The following is a 19,283-nucleotide window of genomic DNA, read 5'->3' as shown; positions in this document are numbered from 1 at the left end:
GAGCGCCTAAAGGAAAATGTTTTCGCTCCACCAAAGCAGGATGACTGGTTAGCTATAGCAGCGGACTTCCAAGCAAACGCACAGTTTCCACACTGAATCGGTGCGCTGGACGGGAAGCATATACGGGTCAAAAAAACGGCCTTCTCAGGCTCAAAATCATTTAATTGTAAACATTATTTTTCTATTGTACTACTGGCTATTGCTGACAGCAATTATAATTTTGTAATGGTCAACATTGGGGCTTATGGGAGCACATCTGATGCAAGGATCTGGAGTAGCTCTCGAATTGAGTACCATTTGAGGAACAACCAATTAAATGTCACCTGCTGCATTACCGGACTATAACCACCAATTTCCTTATGTCCTGGTTGCTGATGAGAGTTTTGGACTCTCCCCAAATGTCATACGGCCATTTCCCACGACGATCTTTAGATTCACAGAAGAGGATCTTTAATTATAGACTCACTAGAGCACGAAGGTACGTTGAGTGTGCCTTTAGGATCCTATCGGGAAAGTGGCGTGTACTCATGAGCTGCATGGAAGTAGGACCAGAGAGTGCAATAAATATTGTAAAGACGTGTCTGGTGTTACACAATTTTGTTAGACGGCATGAAGGTAACCAAGAACCCTTGCTTTCTATGGAAACTTCATCGGGCAACACCATCAACCCCTCGGATCAGCAAGTTAATTTTGGTCGCCCTGCTGCAGCTGCAATTGCGATTCGAGAGGTTTTTGCAGATTATTTTGTGTCTTCCCAGGGAGCCGTCTCCATGCAGCCATATCATCAAATGAATATTAAGACCCAAGGTGTGGATTGTAGCGGCTGATTTCCCTGGACTTGCATATCGCAATCAAAAAACATTCTCACAAAGTTTTACTTTGCTAAAGTTTTATTTAACAAAATTTTTGTTTTTGGTATAAATATTTTGTACAGAAATATTTCTTAAATACAAAAAAAAAAACTTTACCCCAATTGCCCTTAAAAAAACGGCTTTTGTAATTACAACATGTCAGGTTGCAATTCCATTCCCATATTTAGGAAATTGGGGATGTCTTGGTCAAGCATCCCCATCTGGGAATGCTCGAAGATTGAAGAGTTCTAAAAAGACTAGATGAGCCCTGAAATTGCAATGTGCCCCCGGAAGACTGTGGCAGAGTTGCAGTAGCCTGACGCTGCATGAAAGAATTGCATACTCTACACCTCGTTGACTGTTTGAACCCATCAATAGCCTCCTCCAAATCAATTGGATGGGGTTTGTGAGAACATATGTAGATTACACTGTTGATCATGCTAATGCAGCTCTGCTTGTTTTCCGTAAGCACATTGTGAAAATATGGGCTGAAGCTTCTTAATAGCTCCTCCTCTGGTCCTTCAGTTTTTTTTTTTTCTTAAAAATTCAAGTATCTCTTGTGATGTCTCTGATGGAGGCATTATTTTTAGGGCAGAAGCAGCAGCAGCTCTCCACTTCCCATGGCTCCCTCCACTGGTGCTTGGCTGAGATGGAATGTCCACACTGACCACCATTTCTGCAGGACGTTCGGAACTGTCTTCTGCAGGACATTCGGAACTCTCTCCTGCAATCATACTTGTTTCGCTTGACTCAAAAGACTTGTTGCACCACTACTGCTAGACTTCTGCTGTGATTGTGTAGACTCTGACCGTAGACTTTCTTCAGTTCTGAAAATGAGAACAGACAATTTAAGTAGCTAGACAACAAACATCAACATGGAGGATACATATATATGTATGTATACTTACTCGCGCATGCCAAGGACAGGAAGCAGAAACTGAACTATTTAGTAAATCTGTATGGCTTTTTTTTCTTTACCACCAGCCTCTCCAGACCTCTCCCTCTCTGCTTTGGCCTTTAACTCTCTTTTGAATTGGTCCTTGGCAGATCCCCACTTGGTCTTAATGGATTTCACTGTACTGTAGTGGAAGAAAAAACATAACTCAATTTTGCACTGTTTAAATTGTAAAACAACAAGTATTTCATGTCATGTGCTGAGTACTACTGTAAGGCTAGTTTCACACTAGCGTATGGAGGAGCTGCGGAGGGATGCGGACTTCCTTCGTGAGGCTCCACCCACAGCTGCACCTCCTCCAGTCAGCCCTGACTCTGTCCGCATGTGGCCTGCCTACCCTATCTTTAGCATTAGGTGCGCAGGCCGTGCCGATGTATGCGGATGTCTCCGCATGCATCCTTTTGACGGTGCGGTGACCGCATCAAAATGTAACATGTTGCGTTCGGCGCAGGTCGCCGCACTGTCAAAACAACGCATGTGGAGGCATCCACATACATCGGCACTGCCTGCTTACCTAATGCTAAAGATAGGGTACGCAGGCCGAATGCCGATGGAGGCGGAGCTGACCGGAGGAGGTGCGGCCGTGGGCGGAGCTTCATGGAGGAAGTCCGCATCCCTCCACAGCTTCTCCATATGCTAGTGTGAAGCTAGACTTACATCTAAAGATCAGAACAACACAAAACATTGTAGATTGCCATCTGTACAATGTGCACGGCCAATTTTTGTACCATAATTTAGCTTTTCGCATGGTACTATATGGTTTGAAGATTTGATCTGAGAGATCTACACCCCCATGTACCGATTGTAAGCCAAGATGCAATCTGACTTTGGGGGTTGGGTTGTGGTGTCACAGTGTATGGTGGTCAAGATAAGGACATCTGTTATGAATGAGTCACCGTAGGAGGCAAAAACAGAAATGCTAGCTAAGTCCAGAAAACCAGAGAAGTTGGCAGCTATCGGATTACAGACCCCTGAACCTATCAACAACAACTAGCAGTAGCCGTGGGGGGTTTCTACGATGCCCTAGACCCCTCGATCACAGCCGGAGAACTGCCTAGCCTAAAGACAGAAAGGGAAATCTAAACTGCCCCAGAGCAGACCTCAAAGCAATAGGCAGCCCCCAACATATAATGACGGTGAAGCAAGAAGAAAAAACACTAACACAGATAGAAAGATAGGCTGAGCAAATGATGGGGCCCAAGCTAACTAGATAGGACAGGATAGGAAAGCTGCTGTCTGCAATCCGCGAAAAACCCTATCAAAATAAGAGCCAACAGACTGACAGGGAAAAAGGCCCTGAAGACGCTAGGCTTCAAAAAGACTATGTCAGTACTCAGGTATTTTCTGAAGACAGAGCAAACCGACAAAAAAGGAATTCAGCTCACCCCAGCAGGGAATGGCAGAATCCAGAAAAGCAAGGCAAACTAAAATCAAAACACAAATGCAAAAAGGCAAAGCAGAAAACTTAGCTTTTGAGGAGCAGGAATCAGACTGGTCTCCTATAATTCCACAGAGAAATCACCAGCGAGGCAGAAGGGCGTCGGCTGCCTTATATCCAGTCAGAGATCCCCGTCACCCAGTCATCCTCTCCCAGCTCAGGTGCTTGGTAATCAGCCTCACTACCTTCCTTCACCAGAAGAGGGAGTTCATCAGACCTCAATGGTGAAGGGGAAAATGAACTCACAACAGTACCTCCCCCTTGAGGAGGGGTCACCGAACCCTCATCCTAGCCACCAGGGCGATCAGGGTGAGCCCGATGAAAGGCACGCACCAATCTTTTGGCATGAATATCAGAGGCAGAGACCCAGGAAGTATCCTCCTGACCATAACCCTTCCACTTAACCAAATACTGGAGTCTCCGTCTAGCCAGACAGGAATCCAGTATCTTCTCTACCTCATATTCCATGTTACCTTCAACCAATACAGGGTCCGGAGGTGCCACCCCAGGAACTACTGGTTCAAGAAACCTCTTCAACAAGGACTTATGAAACACATTATGGATTTTAAATGTGACAGGAAGAGCCAACCGAAAAGAGACCGGATTAATGATCTCCAAAATCTTGTAAGGCCCAATAAATCTAGGCTTAAACTTAGGAGAAGCTACCTTCATAGCGATATTTTTTGATGATAACCAAACCATATCACCCACCTTAAACTGGGGACCAACGGTCCTATGTTGGTTGGAAAACCTCTGGGCCTTTTCCTGGGAGAGAGAGAACTTATCCACCACTTGGTCCCAGATCTGGTGCATTCTCTCCACCACAGTGTCAACACCTGGGCAGGCAGAAGGCTCCACCTGCCCTGAAGAAAATCGAGGATGAAACCCAAAGTTACAAAAAAAAGGTGACATCAAAGTGGCAGAACTAGCTCTATTATTTAAAGCAAATTCGGCCAAGGGCAAAAATGAAACCCAATCATCCTGATCAGCGGAAATAAAACATCTCAAATACGACTCCAAGGTCTGGTTTGTTCTCTCCGTCTTCCCATTGGTCTGAGGGTGAAACGCAGAGGAGAAGGACAACTGAATTCCCAGCTTGGAACAGAACGTCCTCCAAAATCTAGACACAAACTGAACTCCTCTGTCAGATACAATGTTCTCAGGAATCCCATGCAAGCGAACCACCTGTTGCAAAAACAGGGGCACCAACTCAGAAGAAGATGGCAACATAGGGAGTGGTACAAGATGAACCATCTTAGAGAACCTATCACAAATCACCCAAATAACAGTCATTCTCTGAGAGACAGGCATATCAGAGATGAAATCCATTGAAATATGGGTCCATGGCCTCCTGGGGACCGGCAAAGGCATCAGCAACCCACTAGAGGGAGAACAAGGTTTAGACCGGGAGCAAGTCCCACAGGACTGCACAAAATTCCTGACATCACGAGACAAGGCGGGCCACCAAAAAGACCGACTCACCAGATCTCTAGTACCAAAAATACCTGGATGACCAGCCAATGCAGAGCAATGAACTTCAGACATCACTCTCTTCTTCCACTGGTCAGGAACATACAACTTTCCACTTTGACAACGCTCAGGTTTGTCCTCCTGGAACTCTTCCAGAGCACGTCTCAAATCGGGCGAGATGGCAGAAAGAACTACCCCTTTGCCTAAGATGATAGCAGGCTTGGTCACCACAGGAAAATCAGCAAAGAAGCTCCTAGAAAGAGCGTCAGCCTTGACATTCTTAGTGCCAGGAAGAAAAGAGACCACAAAGTCAAAACGTGTAAAAAAAAACAAGGCCCATCTAGCCTGTCTAGGGTTCAAGCGTTTGGCCGACTCCAGGTAAATCAAATTCTTGTGGTCAGTGAGGACCACGACTCGATGTCTAGCTCCCTCCAACCAATGTCTCCACTCAAATGCCCATTTCATGGCCAACAGTTCCCGATTCCCCACATCATAGTTACGTTCAGATGGGGAGAACTTTCAGGAAAAGAAAGCACAGGGATTCATTTTAGATGTTACAGGATCCTTTTGGGACAAAACAGCTCCTGCACCAATCTCAGAAGCGTCCACCTCTACCTGAAACAGGAGTGAGACATCAGGTTGCCGCAAAACCGGGGCAGAAGTGAATCTTCGCTTCAGCTCCTGAAAGGAAGAAACAGCCTCCGGAGACCAATTCAACACATCAGCGAAAACAAAAAGCAAAAAACACAAATATCCTGAACTAAAAGTAAAAAATATACTGCAAATAATGCATAAAGGTAATAATAATAATAATAATAATAATAAGGGTATTTAGTAAACATAATTTTGATCAAAATAATGTACAAGCCATCCCGCCACGTCACGGCAACCCTTGTGGGACAGTCCCTACTCTAGTATTTAAAACCTTACCACTTGCCAAGTGGCGTGAATGTGAATAAGGGTCGAGCGGCTGAACCACTTGTAACAGCTTAGGCCAGACTGGATGGCTTTCCCAGCTCAGAAAGAGGGCGGTCACACCCATATATGCACTGAATGCACAATGAAATGAATAAAAAACAAATCTGAACTGAGAAAAGTAAGTTAATGTGTATGCACAATGTAAGTGCATATTAACACATGACCATTAACCAGAGAAAACAGAAAGCAAAAAACACAAATATCCTGAACTAAAAGTAAAAAATATACTGCAAATAATGCATAAAGGTAATAATAATAATAAGGGTATTTAGTAAACATAATTTTAATCAAAATAATGTACAAGCCATCCCGCCACGTCACGGCAACCCTTGTGGGACAGTCCCTACTCGAGTATTTAAAACCTTACCACTTGCCAAGTGGCGTGAATGTGAATAAGGGTCGAGCGGCTGAACCACTAGTAACAGCTTAGGCCAGACTGGATGGCTTTCCCAGCTCAGAAAGAGGGCGGTCACACCCATATATGCACTGAATGCACAATGAAATGAATAAAAAACAAATCTGAACTGAGAAAAGTAAGTTAATGTGTATGCACAATGTAAGTGCATATTAACACATGACCATTAACCAGAGAAAACAAAAAGCAAAAAACACAAATATCCTGAACTAAAAGTAAAAAATATACTGCAAATAATGCATAAAGGTAATAATAATAATAAGGGTATTTAGTAAACATAATTTTGATCAAAATAATGTACAAGCCATCCCGCCACGTCACGGCAACCCTTGAGGCACCCTTCTTAGTCAGATCAGTCAATGGCTTGGCAATACTAGAAAATTTTGCTATAAATTTCCGATAAAAATTAGCAAAACCCAAAAACTTCTGAAGGGCCTTCAAAGAAGTGGGCTGAACCGAATCATAAATGGCCTGTACCTTGGCCGGATCCATTTCAATAGTTGGCGGAGACAAAATAAATCCCAAAAATGAAATCCTCTGTACGCCAAAAAGGCATTTCGATCCTTTGACATACAGGGAATTCTCCCTCACGATCCGGAACACCGTCCGAACATGTTCCACATGAGCATCCCAATCCTTGGAGAAGATCAAAATATCATCCAGATAGATAATCAAAAATTTATCCACAAAGTCTCGGAAAATGTCGTTCATGAAGCACTGGAAGACAGAAGGAGCATTAGTGAGCCCAAAAGGCATCACCAGGTACTCAAAATGTCCCTCTGGAGTATTAAACGCCATCTTCCATTCATCCCCATGCTTAATGCGGATAAGATTATACGCCCCCCTGAGGTTAAGCTTGGTAAACCAGCAAGCACCTTTAACTCTGGAGAATAGATCCGAAATCAGGGGTAACGGATACTGATATTTAATAGTAATTTTGTTGAGGGCACGATAATCAATACATGGCCTTAATGAACCATCCTTTTTGGCCACGAAAAAAAACCCCAGCACCTAATGGTGAAGAGGATGGTCTAATATGACCCTTCTCCAACGCCTCCTTAATATAGGATCGCATAGCCTCGTGCTCGGGTACAGATAAATTGAAGAGCCGACCCTTGGGAAATTTACACCCCGGGTTCAGTTCAATTGCACAGTCATAACTCCTATGAGGAGGCAAACACGCAGACGCATTCTCACTAAATACATCATAAATGTCCGCCAAATAGTCAGGAACATCATGCGACTGAGGAGAAGTGGAAATAACCGGAGCCTCACTAAGGGCACACCGACAACCCCAACTCACCACAGACACAGATTTCCAGTCCAAAACTGGATTATGAATTTGCAACCAGGGAAACCCCAGAACAATGGTATCATGCAAATTATGCAACACCAAAAATCTGCAATTTTCTTGATGGTTTGGGGCGACCCGCATTACCACCTGGGTCCAAAACTGAGGTTTATTTTTCGCCAAAGGAGTAGCATCAATCCCCCTCAAAGGGATAGGCGTCCGCAGAGGTGTCATAGGAAATCCACAACGTTTAGCAAAATCCAAGTCCATTAGGTTCAGGGCTGCTCCTGAATCCACAAAAGCCTTGGCGGAAAATGTGGACAGGGAGCAGATCAGACTAATTGCCAGAAGAAACTTAGGTTGAACTCCACCCACAGAAAACGTGTGTGCAAAACGTTTCTCTCGTTTAGGACAGACAGAAATAATATGCGAGGCATCTCCACAAAAAAAACCACAGCTTATTACGCTTTCTGAACTCATGACGTTGCTCCCTGGACAAAACTATCACATTGCATAGGTTCAGACACTTGTTCAACAGGTGGCAACACCTCTCGTGCAGTCTTGCGTTCACATAAACGCCGATCAACCTGAATGGCTAATGAAATAGAATCGTCCAGACCAGAGGGAACAGGAAATCCCACCATAGTATCTTTTATGGCTTCTGACAAACCCTTCCGAAAGAGAGCTGCCAAGGCTTTATCATTCCAGGCAGTAAGGACCGCCCACTTTTGGAATTTTTGACAATACAGTTCTGCAGAATCTCGACCCTGACTCAATGCCAACAGGGTCTTTTCTGCCTGATCAATAGCATTAGGTTCGTCATACAACAACCCCAAGGCTTGAAAAAATGCGTTCAGATTAGTCAGACTAGGATCATCAGGTTTCAAAGAAAATGCCCAATCCTGGGGATCGCCACGCAGCAAAGAGATGACAATTTTAACCTACTGCGCGGAGCTCCCTGACAAGTTAGGCTTCAAGGCAAAAAATAATTTACAATTATTTTTGAAATTCAAAAATTTAGACCGATCCCCAAAAAACACATCAGGAGTAGGGATCTTTGGTTCAGCAGCATGTGAATGAGCAAGGTAGGCGGAAATTCCCCGCAACTTCCGCAGCGAGCTGCTCCACATGATCAGACAATTGCTTTATCTCCATTGAGAGAAAAAAAAAATTCCCCCTACGGCCTCAGAGATATAGAGGAAAAAAATATACACACTTTTTTTTTTTTTTAATTCTTTCCTGCTATTGAGTACCCTAGGATCTGCGGTATGGCTGGTGATTCAGTTATGAATGAGTCACCGTAGGAGGCAAAAACAGAAATGCTAGCCAAGTCCAGAAAACCAGAGAAGTTGGCAGCTATCGGATTGCAGACCCTTGAACCTATCAACAACAACTAGCAGTAGCCGTGGGGGGTTCCTACGATGCCCTAGACCCCTCGATCACAGCCGGAGAACTGCCTAGCCTAAAGACAGAAAGGGAAATCTAAACTGCCCCAGAGCAGACCCCAAAGCAATAGGCAGCCCCCAACATATAATGACGGTGAAGCAAGAAGAAAAAACACTAACACAGATAGAAAGATAGACTGAGCAAATGATGGGGCCAAGCTAACTAGATAGGATAGGAAAGCTGCTGTCTGCAATCCGCGAAAAACCCTATCAAAATAAGAGCCAACAGACTGACAGGGAAAAAGGCCCTGAAGACGCTAGGCTTCAAAAAGACTATGTCAGTACTCAGGTATTTTCTGAAGACAGAGCAAACCGACAAAAAAGGAATTCAGCTCACCCCAGCAGGGAATGGCAGAATCCAGAAAAGCAAGGCAAACTAAAACCAAAACACAAATGCAAAAAGGCAAAGCAGAAAACTTAGCTTTTGAGGAGCAGGAATCAGACTGGTCTCCTAGAATTCCACAGAGAAATCACCAGCGAGGCAGAAGGGCGTCGGCTGCCTTATATCCAGTCAGAGATCCCCGTCGCCCAGTCATCCTCTCCCAGCTCAGGTGCTTGGTAATCAGCCTCACTACCTTCCTTCACCAGAAGAGGGAGTTCATCAGACCTCAATGGTGAAGGGGAAAATGAACTCATAACAGACATCCCTTTTGTCCTTTATACTTGAGCACCAGCATGTCACTGCTTTGGGCTCTGCTTTTGCCTTTTCTCAGGACTTGCCTTACTAGCTGCTTAGGGAGGCCTCTCTGACAGAGAGGGTCTTGAAGAGCAGGATGCTGGTGTAAAAGTTATCAATGTACAGGTGATAACCCTTCCAGCAGTGGGTGCAGCAATTCCCACACAATTTTCCCACTCACCCCCAGGACAGGGTTGTCCCTACCTTCGTAGACCCTAAATCTGTGGGTGTACCCTGAGGACCTCTCGCACAGTTTGTACGGTTTAATTCCTTACCTCGCCCTCTTACCGGGTAGGTATTGTAAGATTTTAGCCTCCCTTTGAAATGAATCAGAGATTCATCTACACTACAGTGATGTGCCTTTGGGGGTTGTACATAGCAGCAAATTTTCTGCTGAAGTGTTCATCCACTGGCCGAATTTTATATAGCTGTTCAAAGTTTGGATTACCTCGGTGAGGACACTAAGCATTCACTATAATGCAAAACATTTTTGGATGGCTGTCCAGCATCCTGGTCAAAGAGAAAGGGGTCCTGCCTCCCTGCGTCCTTTTGTTGTCCCTGACCCCTCTTCTGTCCTTGTCACTTCCCCCTTCCTTTCCCCCTTTCTCTTCCCCATCACTTCCTCCCTGCCAGTGTCATGCCCGCCTTCCTCCAACCCCCTTCTGGGGTCTCGTCCTGCGGTTACTGTACTCCAGTATTGCCAAAGCTCTTGTTTTCTGACTATGCTCATATGCAGCACAATTCCCCAAAATGTCATCATCTCTGCTGCATTTACAGGGGTCCATGAATCCGTGTCGGAAGCAAGGAAAGTGTATGCCTCCTCTGGTGGATAGTGTCTTGACGAATGGGCCATTTTTATTTTATTTTTCACAATCCCAGGGATGTGTGTGTGTAAGTGTTGCTTTAAACGTGTATGGGGTACTATTTATTCTAAAAAGTAGAGAGAAAATAAAGTAGAAGAAACACTTATAAGAAAAAATTGAAAAGAAAAAATAGATGTAAAAAAAAGTTTGTATAAAAGGAAAAATTAGAAATGTTCACTACACTAATGCCCTCCCTATAAATTTACCCAGCACTAACTATTCTATTTTTTGGCAAAAGAAAAACTGACATCCCCAACAATACAACGTGTGCTCCCCTAATGCACTACCTAAAAATTTACTCGATGCAAACAACTCTTGTTCTGTGCAAAAGAAAAATGGATATCCCCAACAATGCAACGAACGCTGCACTTAGGCACTACCTAAAAATGTACCAAATGCAAATAATTCTTTTTTTTTACAAAAGAAAGCTGGACATCACTAACAATGTGATGTACACTCCCCTAATGTACTAGAAATTACCTGGCAGTAACAAATTTTTTTTTTTATGCAAAAGAAAGACTCTACCTCCCTACCTACACAGCTGCTCTGTACAATGTTTTTCTCTCTAAGACAAAATTGAAAGTCACCAAACACTGTGATGCCCGCAACACTAACGTACTACTGCGCTACCTATAAACTACTTTGTACAATTTATATTTTCTCTGAAACAAAATTGAACGTCACCAAACACTGCGATATCCTCTACACTAACACGCTACCTATGAAACACTGTACCAACTACTATTATTTTTTTCTAAAAAAAAAACATTCTGAAGTAGCTTACACTGCGACGTCCGCTAAATAACTTAAAGTCCCTTGGGGCAGTCTCTGATCAGTAATGATACTGATCAGAGCATTGTGGACATGGGAAGAGCACGAATGCTCAGCGCAGGATGCCGTGCACGTGAAAAAAGCGCAAGAAAGTGCGCTAAAAATTCAATTTGAAGAGGAGGGGGGATGAGGGGACGGGAACAGGGATGGTGGTAACTGGGACAGGGATGGGAGAGTTGCTGCTGCTGTGATCACCGATAAGTCACACAGCACAGCAGTCCGATCACAGGAGAATGTGACACAGGAGGATGCAGCACCAGGAGGCACCGATCACAGCTTGTCACATGTTTCTGTTTTGTTTTTCAACTTTATTGACACATTGCCGATGTGGGGGTTGGGATACAGAGTCCCTGGGCAATGTGCAGGGATGGTCTGCTGTCCCATCTTAGCCTGGTCACCGCTTCGAACTAGCAGTGCCGAATATATACTTTGCTTTGTGGGAACGCAGCTGCCGCAAAGCAGTATATATGCAGCACATGTTGGGAAGTGGTTAACTTTTTTAAACCTATTAAATAATTAGATTAAAAACTGACGTGGGGTCCCCACTAATTTTGATAGCCAGCCAAGGTAAAGTAGACACCTGGGGCTGATATTATCAGCATGGGAAGGTCAATGGATATTGGCACCTTCCCCACCTAAAAATACCAGCCCATAGAAGCCTCAAAATTGGTGCATCACATTAGATGTACCAATTATGGAATTTTGCCTGGGTAATTTTTTGAGGTCTGATGTCAGCTTTGTTACGTAGTTATCAAAATGGGAAGAGACCCCACATCATTTTTTAAAATGTATTTATTTATTTAGTACTCCTCAGCGACCTTGGAGTCTGATATGCATCCAGGCGTCTTCACCATGCTGTTCCCATTCCAGCACTGAGTCCATCCATTTCAGGGATTTTCCTTTCCCCCAACCCTCCTGTTAGGGCCTTCTGGTAAAATTCTTACCCATTGACTTCCATTGTATTCGAGTCTGAGTGTCCAATCTACTTGATTTGAATAACGAGCAATTTAGTGCTTGCTCATCACTAGTGGATACAATTGATAACACTTCAGAGAATTTGCAGTAAAGGCCCTTTTACATTTAGCGATGCACCAGCGATCCAACCAGCGATCCGACCCGGTCAGGATCGCTGGTGCATCGCTAAATGATCGCTAGTGAGCTTTCATACAGAAAGATCTCACAGCGATGCAGCAGCGACGCAGCGCACGATACTCACCTTTCACACACAGCGATCCTGCGTCCTCCCGCCCGCCTCCACGCGTCGCTGGACGTCACAGCAGGAAGCCCAGCAGGAAGCAGACGACGAGAAATGGAGCCGGACATTCTCGCGCGATCAGCGATGAGCAGCGGGGGAGCCGGTCGCTGGTAAGTATCACACATAGCGATATCACTAGCAATATCGCTATAACGTCACAAAACCAGTGACGTTTTAGCGATATTGCTAGCGATATCGCTTAGTGTAAAACCCCCTTAATGTGTGGTGAATACCTGATGGACCTTCTGCTTTCTGGACTGTAAGTCGTATTAAACAATCCAGGAGAAGATCCAGTCAGAAAACATGAGATCCATCAGCTGTCGGCACCAGCAGCGTTTCATGGAGACATCATGGAAAGGGAGTTAAAGTGTGAAAACGCACCTTTTGCAATGTTCCAGGGTTGAACGCCTTTTTAAGCCAGCGTCATATCCCTTGGGTGTTCCTTATATAGTGATTGTCACATGACACCAGAATCCCAAATGTCAGAACCAATACACATACGTGACATAAAGATAATAAATAACACAAGAAACAACAAAGAAAAAGAAACAATCATCATACGTCCATAGAGTTGTAAGGGGGAAGACTGGGCTGTGGGTGCCTATTTGCCGGGTCTGGAACTGTTGATGGTGCATCGCCTGTTGCCTGCGAGAAAAAATGAGAAGCCGGACCAACCTCCTGACCTAGGAATTTGGGGTGACACAAAAAGAAAAGGGCGCACAGCAGCAGGGAGTTTGGCGCCAACCTGTGGCAGTGCACAGGTGAACAGCGCACTCTGTTTCCCCCAGAGTACTGGCGCCACGACAGGCTGCATTGGTTGGGTCCTGCCGTCTGTAGTGGGACCGCTGCACTGAGAGGTGCCGCTTCTTCTGCAGTAACCAAAGAGAGGAGTGCCCCCATCTCGCGGGCACCGGCATTGTGCAGACCAGCATCTGTTGGTTCCCGCCGCCAACAGCGGGGAATTGAGTGAGAGAGGTGCAGTGTGCCCGGTGACTAGCAGAGAGCAAGACGCTGTACGTTCTGTGTCCATGAGTACCACGCACGTGCCACACGAGAGACCAGGTATGGGACAGACACTTGCACCCTCATTTGCCAGTTTATACTTGCTGGTCCACGTGGGACCCGGACAGCGTTGTGGCCTTAATTGTCTCTGCCACATCAACTTGTGGACTAGGCTCAGCGGAAGATACCGGAGACCGACCGCTGCCACCAGAAGACGGATCTTTGTTGCCTACAGGACTTTCTAGGATAAGCACCGCGCTTTCCCAGCAGAATTCATCATCTAAGAAACCACTGCCACGCTAAGTGAATTACAAGAACTGCCGTTACCTGATTCATTGTTCCTTAACGCTGCATATACTTTGCAAATTGAACTGTTTGTTCCCCCATTTAACTGTTTACCTATCTGCGTTTAGTATCTCAGTGTTAATTAAAGCTGTGAACCCTTGCTCTGCATCCCGCAACCTGTTTCAGAGTGACCTCTGTACCGCCATCCCCCAACACAGCATAATGTTAACACTGTAGCACCATCCCCCACACACAGTATAATGTTCGCACAGTACCATCATCCCCCAACAGTATAATGTTCCCACAGTACCGTCATCCTCAATTTTATTTTGTAACATTTTAACATATTTTTGTGTGTGTTTTTCATGTAATATATGAAAGTCTATGGATAGGAAAATGCCCCCTAAAAACATAATATCCAGAGGGAAAAAAAACTGTATATGGAGACATTGACATCAGATAATTTCTGTCTTGTTCTTACAAACAAGCTTTTATAAATCCTGTTACGTGTTACAGAACCACTTAGCACCCAGAATATGTTGTGCAGTTATATGTATGGATAATAGGTTCTATGTGAGATGCATGTCCCTAATGCATCAGGATTCGCCTTTTGTCCGCCCTCCCCCCACCTTTGTAATTTCCACAGTAAACATCGGCAGGCTCCGGCCACCTGCGGCTTTTGTAATGTATGTCTGGCCTGCCTCTTTTCTATTGGCCGGCCCTCTGTATCTGTGTGATATATTGTGTCCTATGAGTAAAGTGTTGTCAGACTGGAAATACATGGAGAAGCAGTGATCTTTTATATGCGCCCATGTAACTCAGGGATTCCAGCCAGCGTCATTCATTCAGACTCCAGCCAACGCAGAGCGGACCTCCGAAAACACGGGGTGGTACTGAAAGAGGTACTCCAGCTTGGTAGACCCCGTTACAAATCCCTCAGACTTCTGTGTGTGAATCAGACCTGAGATCTAACGTGATAGAAGATTACAGTGAGAGAAAGATGGGAAACCTTCATATAGACGGCTGGTGGGGATGGAGTCAGTGACGGACTCTGGACAAATATGTTTCTAGAGCCGTAGTAGAAGATGAAGATGTCGTCCTCACCATGAAGTAGTTATTCCTCCTGTCACGTGTAATGAATATCTCCTGCAGTATTGCTAATGCCGATTCCAGTGTCGGGAAATGAGACGAGAATTAGCGTTATGGAAGATGAGTCTATGAGAAACGAATTCAGCTGCCGACTCCGAGGAAGAAACTGCTTGTTGTCTGTGGCCTAAATATATAGGTTTTATTAGTAGATGTAAAGATGGAAACTAAATACTGTAAAATAATAAATCTCCTCATATGTTTCCCTTATTATCTCCAGTAATTGTATTATTTCACACGATTTTATGATGTTACATCGTTTCATCTTCTTCTCATTCAGGTCTCTACAATATCGGATCCTCTCAGTGAACATCTATATAAGCGAATTTTCCTGATTTACCCATCAAGGATGGATATGGACAGAGACAAGATGGCGGAGAGGATATTACACCTCACCCTAGAGATCCTCTGCCGGCTTACTGGAGAGGTGAGAGATTCTGATGACGTCACATTACATCATTCTTACTTATGGGAATAGCAGATGGACAGAACTGGAGAGGTGAGGACTCTGGAAATGTCTGTAGTGAGATTTATCAATGTGTTTTTACATAACAGGATTACACAGTAGTGAAGAAGACCTCTAGTGATCGCTATCAGGACCCTGTGTCTGAGGGTAGACCTCTGAGTCCAATCACAGGGTTTCCTCCTCTCCCCTTAATACATGAGGACATCAATGACCAGAAGATTCTAAAGCTCACCTACAAGATGACTGAGCTGCTGACTGGAGAGGTGACACTGCTGGGAATGCTGGGACATTATACAGTAACACTATGAAGGGATCGGGGGGGATGACGGTATCATTGTATGTGTCAGGTTCCTATAAGGTGTCAGGATGTCGCTGTCTATTTCTCCATGGTGGAGTGGGAGTATTTAGAAGGACACAAAGATCTGTACAAGGACGTCATGCTGGAGGTTCCCCAGCCCCTCACATCACCAGGTAATAGACAGGACTAAATACACACGGCCTATTATTATCTGTATGTAAAGAATGAATTCAGTCCCTGTATGTGTTTCCTCCAGATCTATCCAGTAAGAGGACAACACCAGAGAGATGTCCCCGTCCTCTTCTTCCACAGGACTGTAAACAAGAAGATCCCAGTGTTCCTCAGGATCATCAGGTAGATGGAGAGAAGATGTCATGAGATCTCCCCTATGATGTGTAGACGGCTGTGAAGGTCTTGTGCTCAATCTTGTTTTATCCACCAGTATTATATGTTTTATACTTGTGTAATGAGAACGGTGGAGATGGCAGGATTGGAGCTGATCATAGATGTGACTTCTCCATCTGTCTGTGACTTTTACAATATTTGTTTCAGGGTGAAGATCTGACCCATATTAATACCACAGAGACATATGTGAGGGGTGATGAGCGTTGTAAAGAGGAGATTCCTACATATGACTACCCAGGTGAGTACTAACCATTAAATACAGAAAAGTCACAGATTTTTCTCAGTCACCAACTGTGGTTGTTTGTCGATGGTGTAGTCCAGCCATATTCCATTATTGTTATCACCATTTTGCTGCAAGACCACAACATTAACTTCCACCAAATACTGTTCAAATGACTTTGGGCATGGAAGGCCCTTTTCTATAGAACTTAAAACCTAAATGATCCACCTACCACCTGACGCTTACCTGCCCAGATCTGTAAACTATAAAGCCAAATGACATCCTACGTAGAATGTGCTGACAAGTTAGAAAATCATTTGAAGAAAAATATTTTATAATGGGCCTGTAAGAGAAATCGGAGGGTAATGATGCTGTTGGCTTCCTAGATCCCTGATACCTTATTGGATGAATCTACCTTCTCTCCCTTCTGTGCTGCTGAATGTGCTCATATGGTCCATACAAGACCAGGTCCAGTCTTTATGAGCAAACGTCGCTATTATGATCAACAGCATGTGCAGTGAAGGCCCCTTTACGACCTTTGACTATCACAATGTCCAGGTCGCCTGGTACTTACCATCCTCGGATGTATGAATACTGTATGTCATGGAGAAATCAATGGTAGTATTTAGCAGGCAAGTAAAGGGAGCGGGCCCCCTCTGCTTTCTGATCGCTGATGGTGTAGAAAATTTCTCTGTCAGTGCAGTGCTGACAGTTTGTAAGGCATAGCAAAGCTCCTGCTTTACAAGAGATCAGAATTAAAAAGTGAAAGTCCCACTGTGGGACAAAGTAAACATTTAAAAAAAAAAGTAAAAACAAATTGTAAAAGTATCAGAGCAGAAGGTGTTAAACAGATGGATGGTCAGAATGAGGTCCATGGTCAGGTAACGAAAAATCAAGAATACAGAACTCAAGGCAAAAAGAGAACAAACCGGGGGGGGCGTGGCCAGCAGCCTAGGGAGCAAGATGTGTCTCCTCTGGGCTCTGCTTGCAGAGAGAGAGAATCTGCCATTTATCCCAATCCTGGTGGCCCATCTGAATCACAAACGGTCCCCTGACAGAGGATTAAGATCAGAAAGATCAAATTTAGAGGAGTGCCTTGATCCTCTTGGGCACGGCGCGGAGGTAGATAGCTGATGCCTAGCAGAGGTGCTTCCCGTCCGCCATCTTGCCACCTGGAGGACAGCTTACCCTCACACAAAAGGACTGCCGGAGGCCAGAGGGAGTTTACAGAGAGAGACTTCTACCCCCCACCTGGACGGCATATTGGTGAGTCGTAATCCGGACACGCTGCGGACGCCCGGGGCACTGAAGAGATTTAAGGCCGAAGTGAGGCCTAGGGCCTGGTCAGCGGGGCTCCCGCCACCCTCCATTACCTACTTTCCCGCACCCTCACTTACCGACATTGCAGCGAGATTTGTGATCAGCGGAGTTGCAGCGGTCGTCCTCGTGGACGGACCCGGGGGAGGCTTCCTGAGGCGTATCGGTGTGACGGACGGGGTGGAGGGGAAGGCCTCGTGGTACGCCCCGGGACCTGCAGGAAACGCTCGCCGCCTGTCGGCCTGCACCAGCAGCTGTCTTTTAATCCACTTCCAACTTAACGTCTTAAATATAAAAGCACTACTCTGATCCTCCGCATATTAACACCATAACAGCTCCAGGCTGCCCCAGGCACGCTGTGAGTCGGAAAGCTCTGTGACACACCTGGAGCCCGTTTTATTAGAAGCACAGGCTAAAAGGCAGGCTTGAGATAACACAGGCACTACAGCAATAAATACAGTATGCTGAGCCCCTAGTGGGCTGAATTGAACTGATCTAGCAAAATCCAGATGGATCCTCTGTCCGATGGACATAAAAATAGAGCCACCACTTTCTCTTTTTAAACATTGAACACACTTCTGATTGTGGAGCTTCACCTGCTGGCCACTATTGAACTATGCTGACTTCTTAGAAATGATTGCTTAATTATACTGGAATGCCCAAACAGGGAAAAGAGATTGCCCGTATTCATTTGCATTCATAATGGTTCGCTCAAAAAATATACGGGCGAAAAGTTTACCAAGAAATACTGGGAAGAATCTGAAACACACACCCGGGGGAGATTTAGAGAAATTCTTAACCAAAAAAAAGGTCAATGTGGCCTTCAGACAACTTACAGGACTCTAACATGGACTCTACTAAACTACCAGAAATTTCAGACATAAGCCCAGATGAGTCTGAGTCGGAGGGTGAATCGAACAGGGGTGACCAGGCACCCATTTCACGAAATTTTATGAAGAAACTTTTGGCTACTAGTATGAAACCCTTGACCAGGGAGATCGCAGGCCTAAGATCTGACATGAAACACATAGGCCACAGAGTGGAGGCACTAGAAAGCTCCCAGACTGAACTGATTGAAGCTTCTAACTCATTAGGCGATCATCTGCTCGCTCATCAAAAACAGCTCAACGCTGCCTTCCTTGCAATAGAGGATCAGGAGAACAGGAGCAGAAGGAAAAATATAAGACTGAGAGGGATTCCGGAGTCTTTTGCTCCCTAGTCTCTAAACAAAGTCTCCAAGGAGATCTCGGCTATTCTGGGACAAGACCGAGTAAACAACATAATTTATTGAAAGGATCCATAGAGCTCTGAGACCGAAACCTAAGTCCTCTGAGCCTCCGAGGGATATAATCTGTGGACTCCTCAGTTACCTCGACACTGCGGCAATTCTGAGGGGAGCCAGGGAGCACTCCCCCCTTATATATGGAGATACCACCATCCAAATTTTCCAAGACATTTTCCCTTCTACACTGGCCAAGAGGAGAGTGCTGAAACCTCTGATGGATGCATTAGTGGCCAAGGGCCTAAGATTCAAATGGCTGTTTCCGTTTGGTGTAGGGATCACTAAAGAGGGTTGTCAGGTCACCATCCGGACTCCAGAGGACTTGGAGAACTCATGGGAAACCCTACAAATGGATCCTATATCAGTTCCCTCCTGGTTACCCCTGGACCTGGGA

At 45.0% G+C, this 19,283-nt stretch overlaps 3 protein-coding genes across 5 annotated transcripts in view; 1 reads left to right on the top strand and 2 right to left on the bottom strand.

Annotated features, from left to right (window-relative positions):
- Window positions 1–19,283, bottom strand: part of LOC141047235 (uncharacterized) — a 376,268-nt gene that overhangs the window by 68,000 nt on the left and 288,985 nt on the right. The window lies entirely within an intron of this gene.
- LOC141047227 (uncharacterized) overlaps window positions 1–19,283 on the bottom strand; it is a 480,556-nt gene that overhangs the window by 356,323 nt on the left and 104,950 nt on the right. The window lies entirely within an intron of this gene.
- Window positions 1–19,283, top strand: part of LOC141047242 (uncharacterized) — a 60,909-nt gene that overhangs the window by 22,873 nt on the left and 18,753 nt on the right. For both annotated transcript variants that reach the window (XM_073542232.1, XM_073542231.1), the window contains exons 2-6: window positions 15,182–15,328; window positions 15,457–15,630; window positions 15,715–15,838; window positions 15,922–16,019; window positions 16,218–16,308. In XM_073542232.1, coding sequence (XP_073398333.1) covers window positions 15,182–15,328; window positions 15,457–15,630; window positions 15,715–15,838; window positions 15,922–16,019; window positions 16,218–16,308 — 634 coding nt within the window. The remainder of the gene's footprint in view (window positions 1–15,181; window positions 15,329–15,456; window positions 15,631–15,714; window positions 15,839–15,921; window positions 16,020–16,217; window positions 16,309–19,283) is intronic.

This window comes from Dendrobates tinctorius, unplaced genomic scaffold (genome assembly GCF_039654945.1).
Source record: "Dendrobates tinctorius isolate UK_male_01 unplaced genomic scaffold, ASM3965494v1 ptg000126l, whole genome shotgun sequence".
Taxonomy (NCBI): domain Eukaryota; kingdom Metazoa; phylum Chordata; class Amphibia; order Anura; family Dendrobatidae; genus Dendrobates; species Dendrobates tinctorius.
Note: the sequence above shows the minus strand (reverse complement) of the source record. Positions and strands in the feature narration are given on the sequence as shown.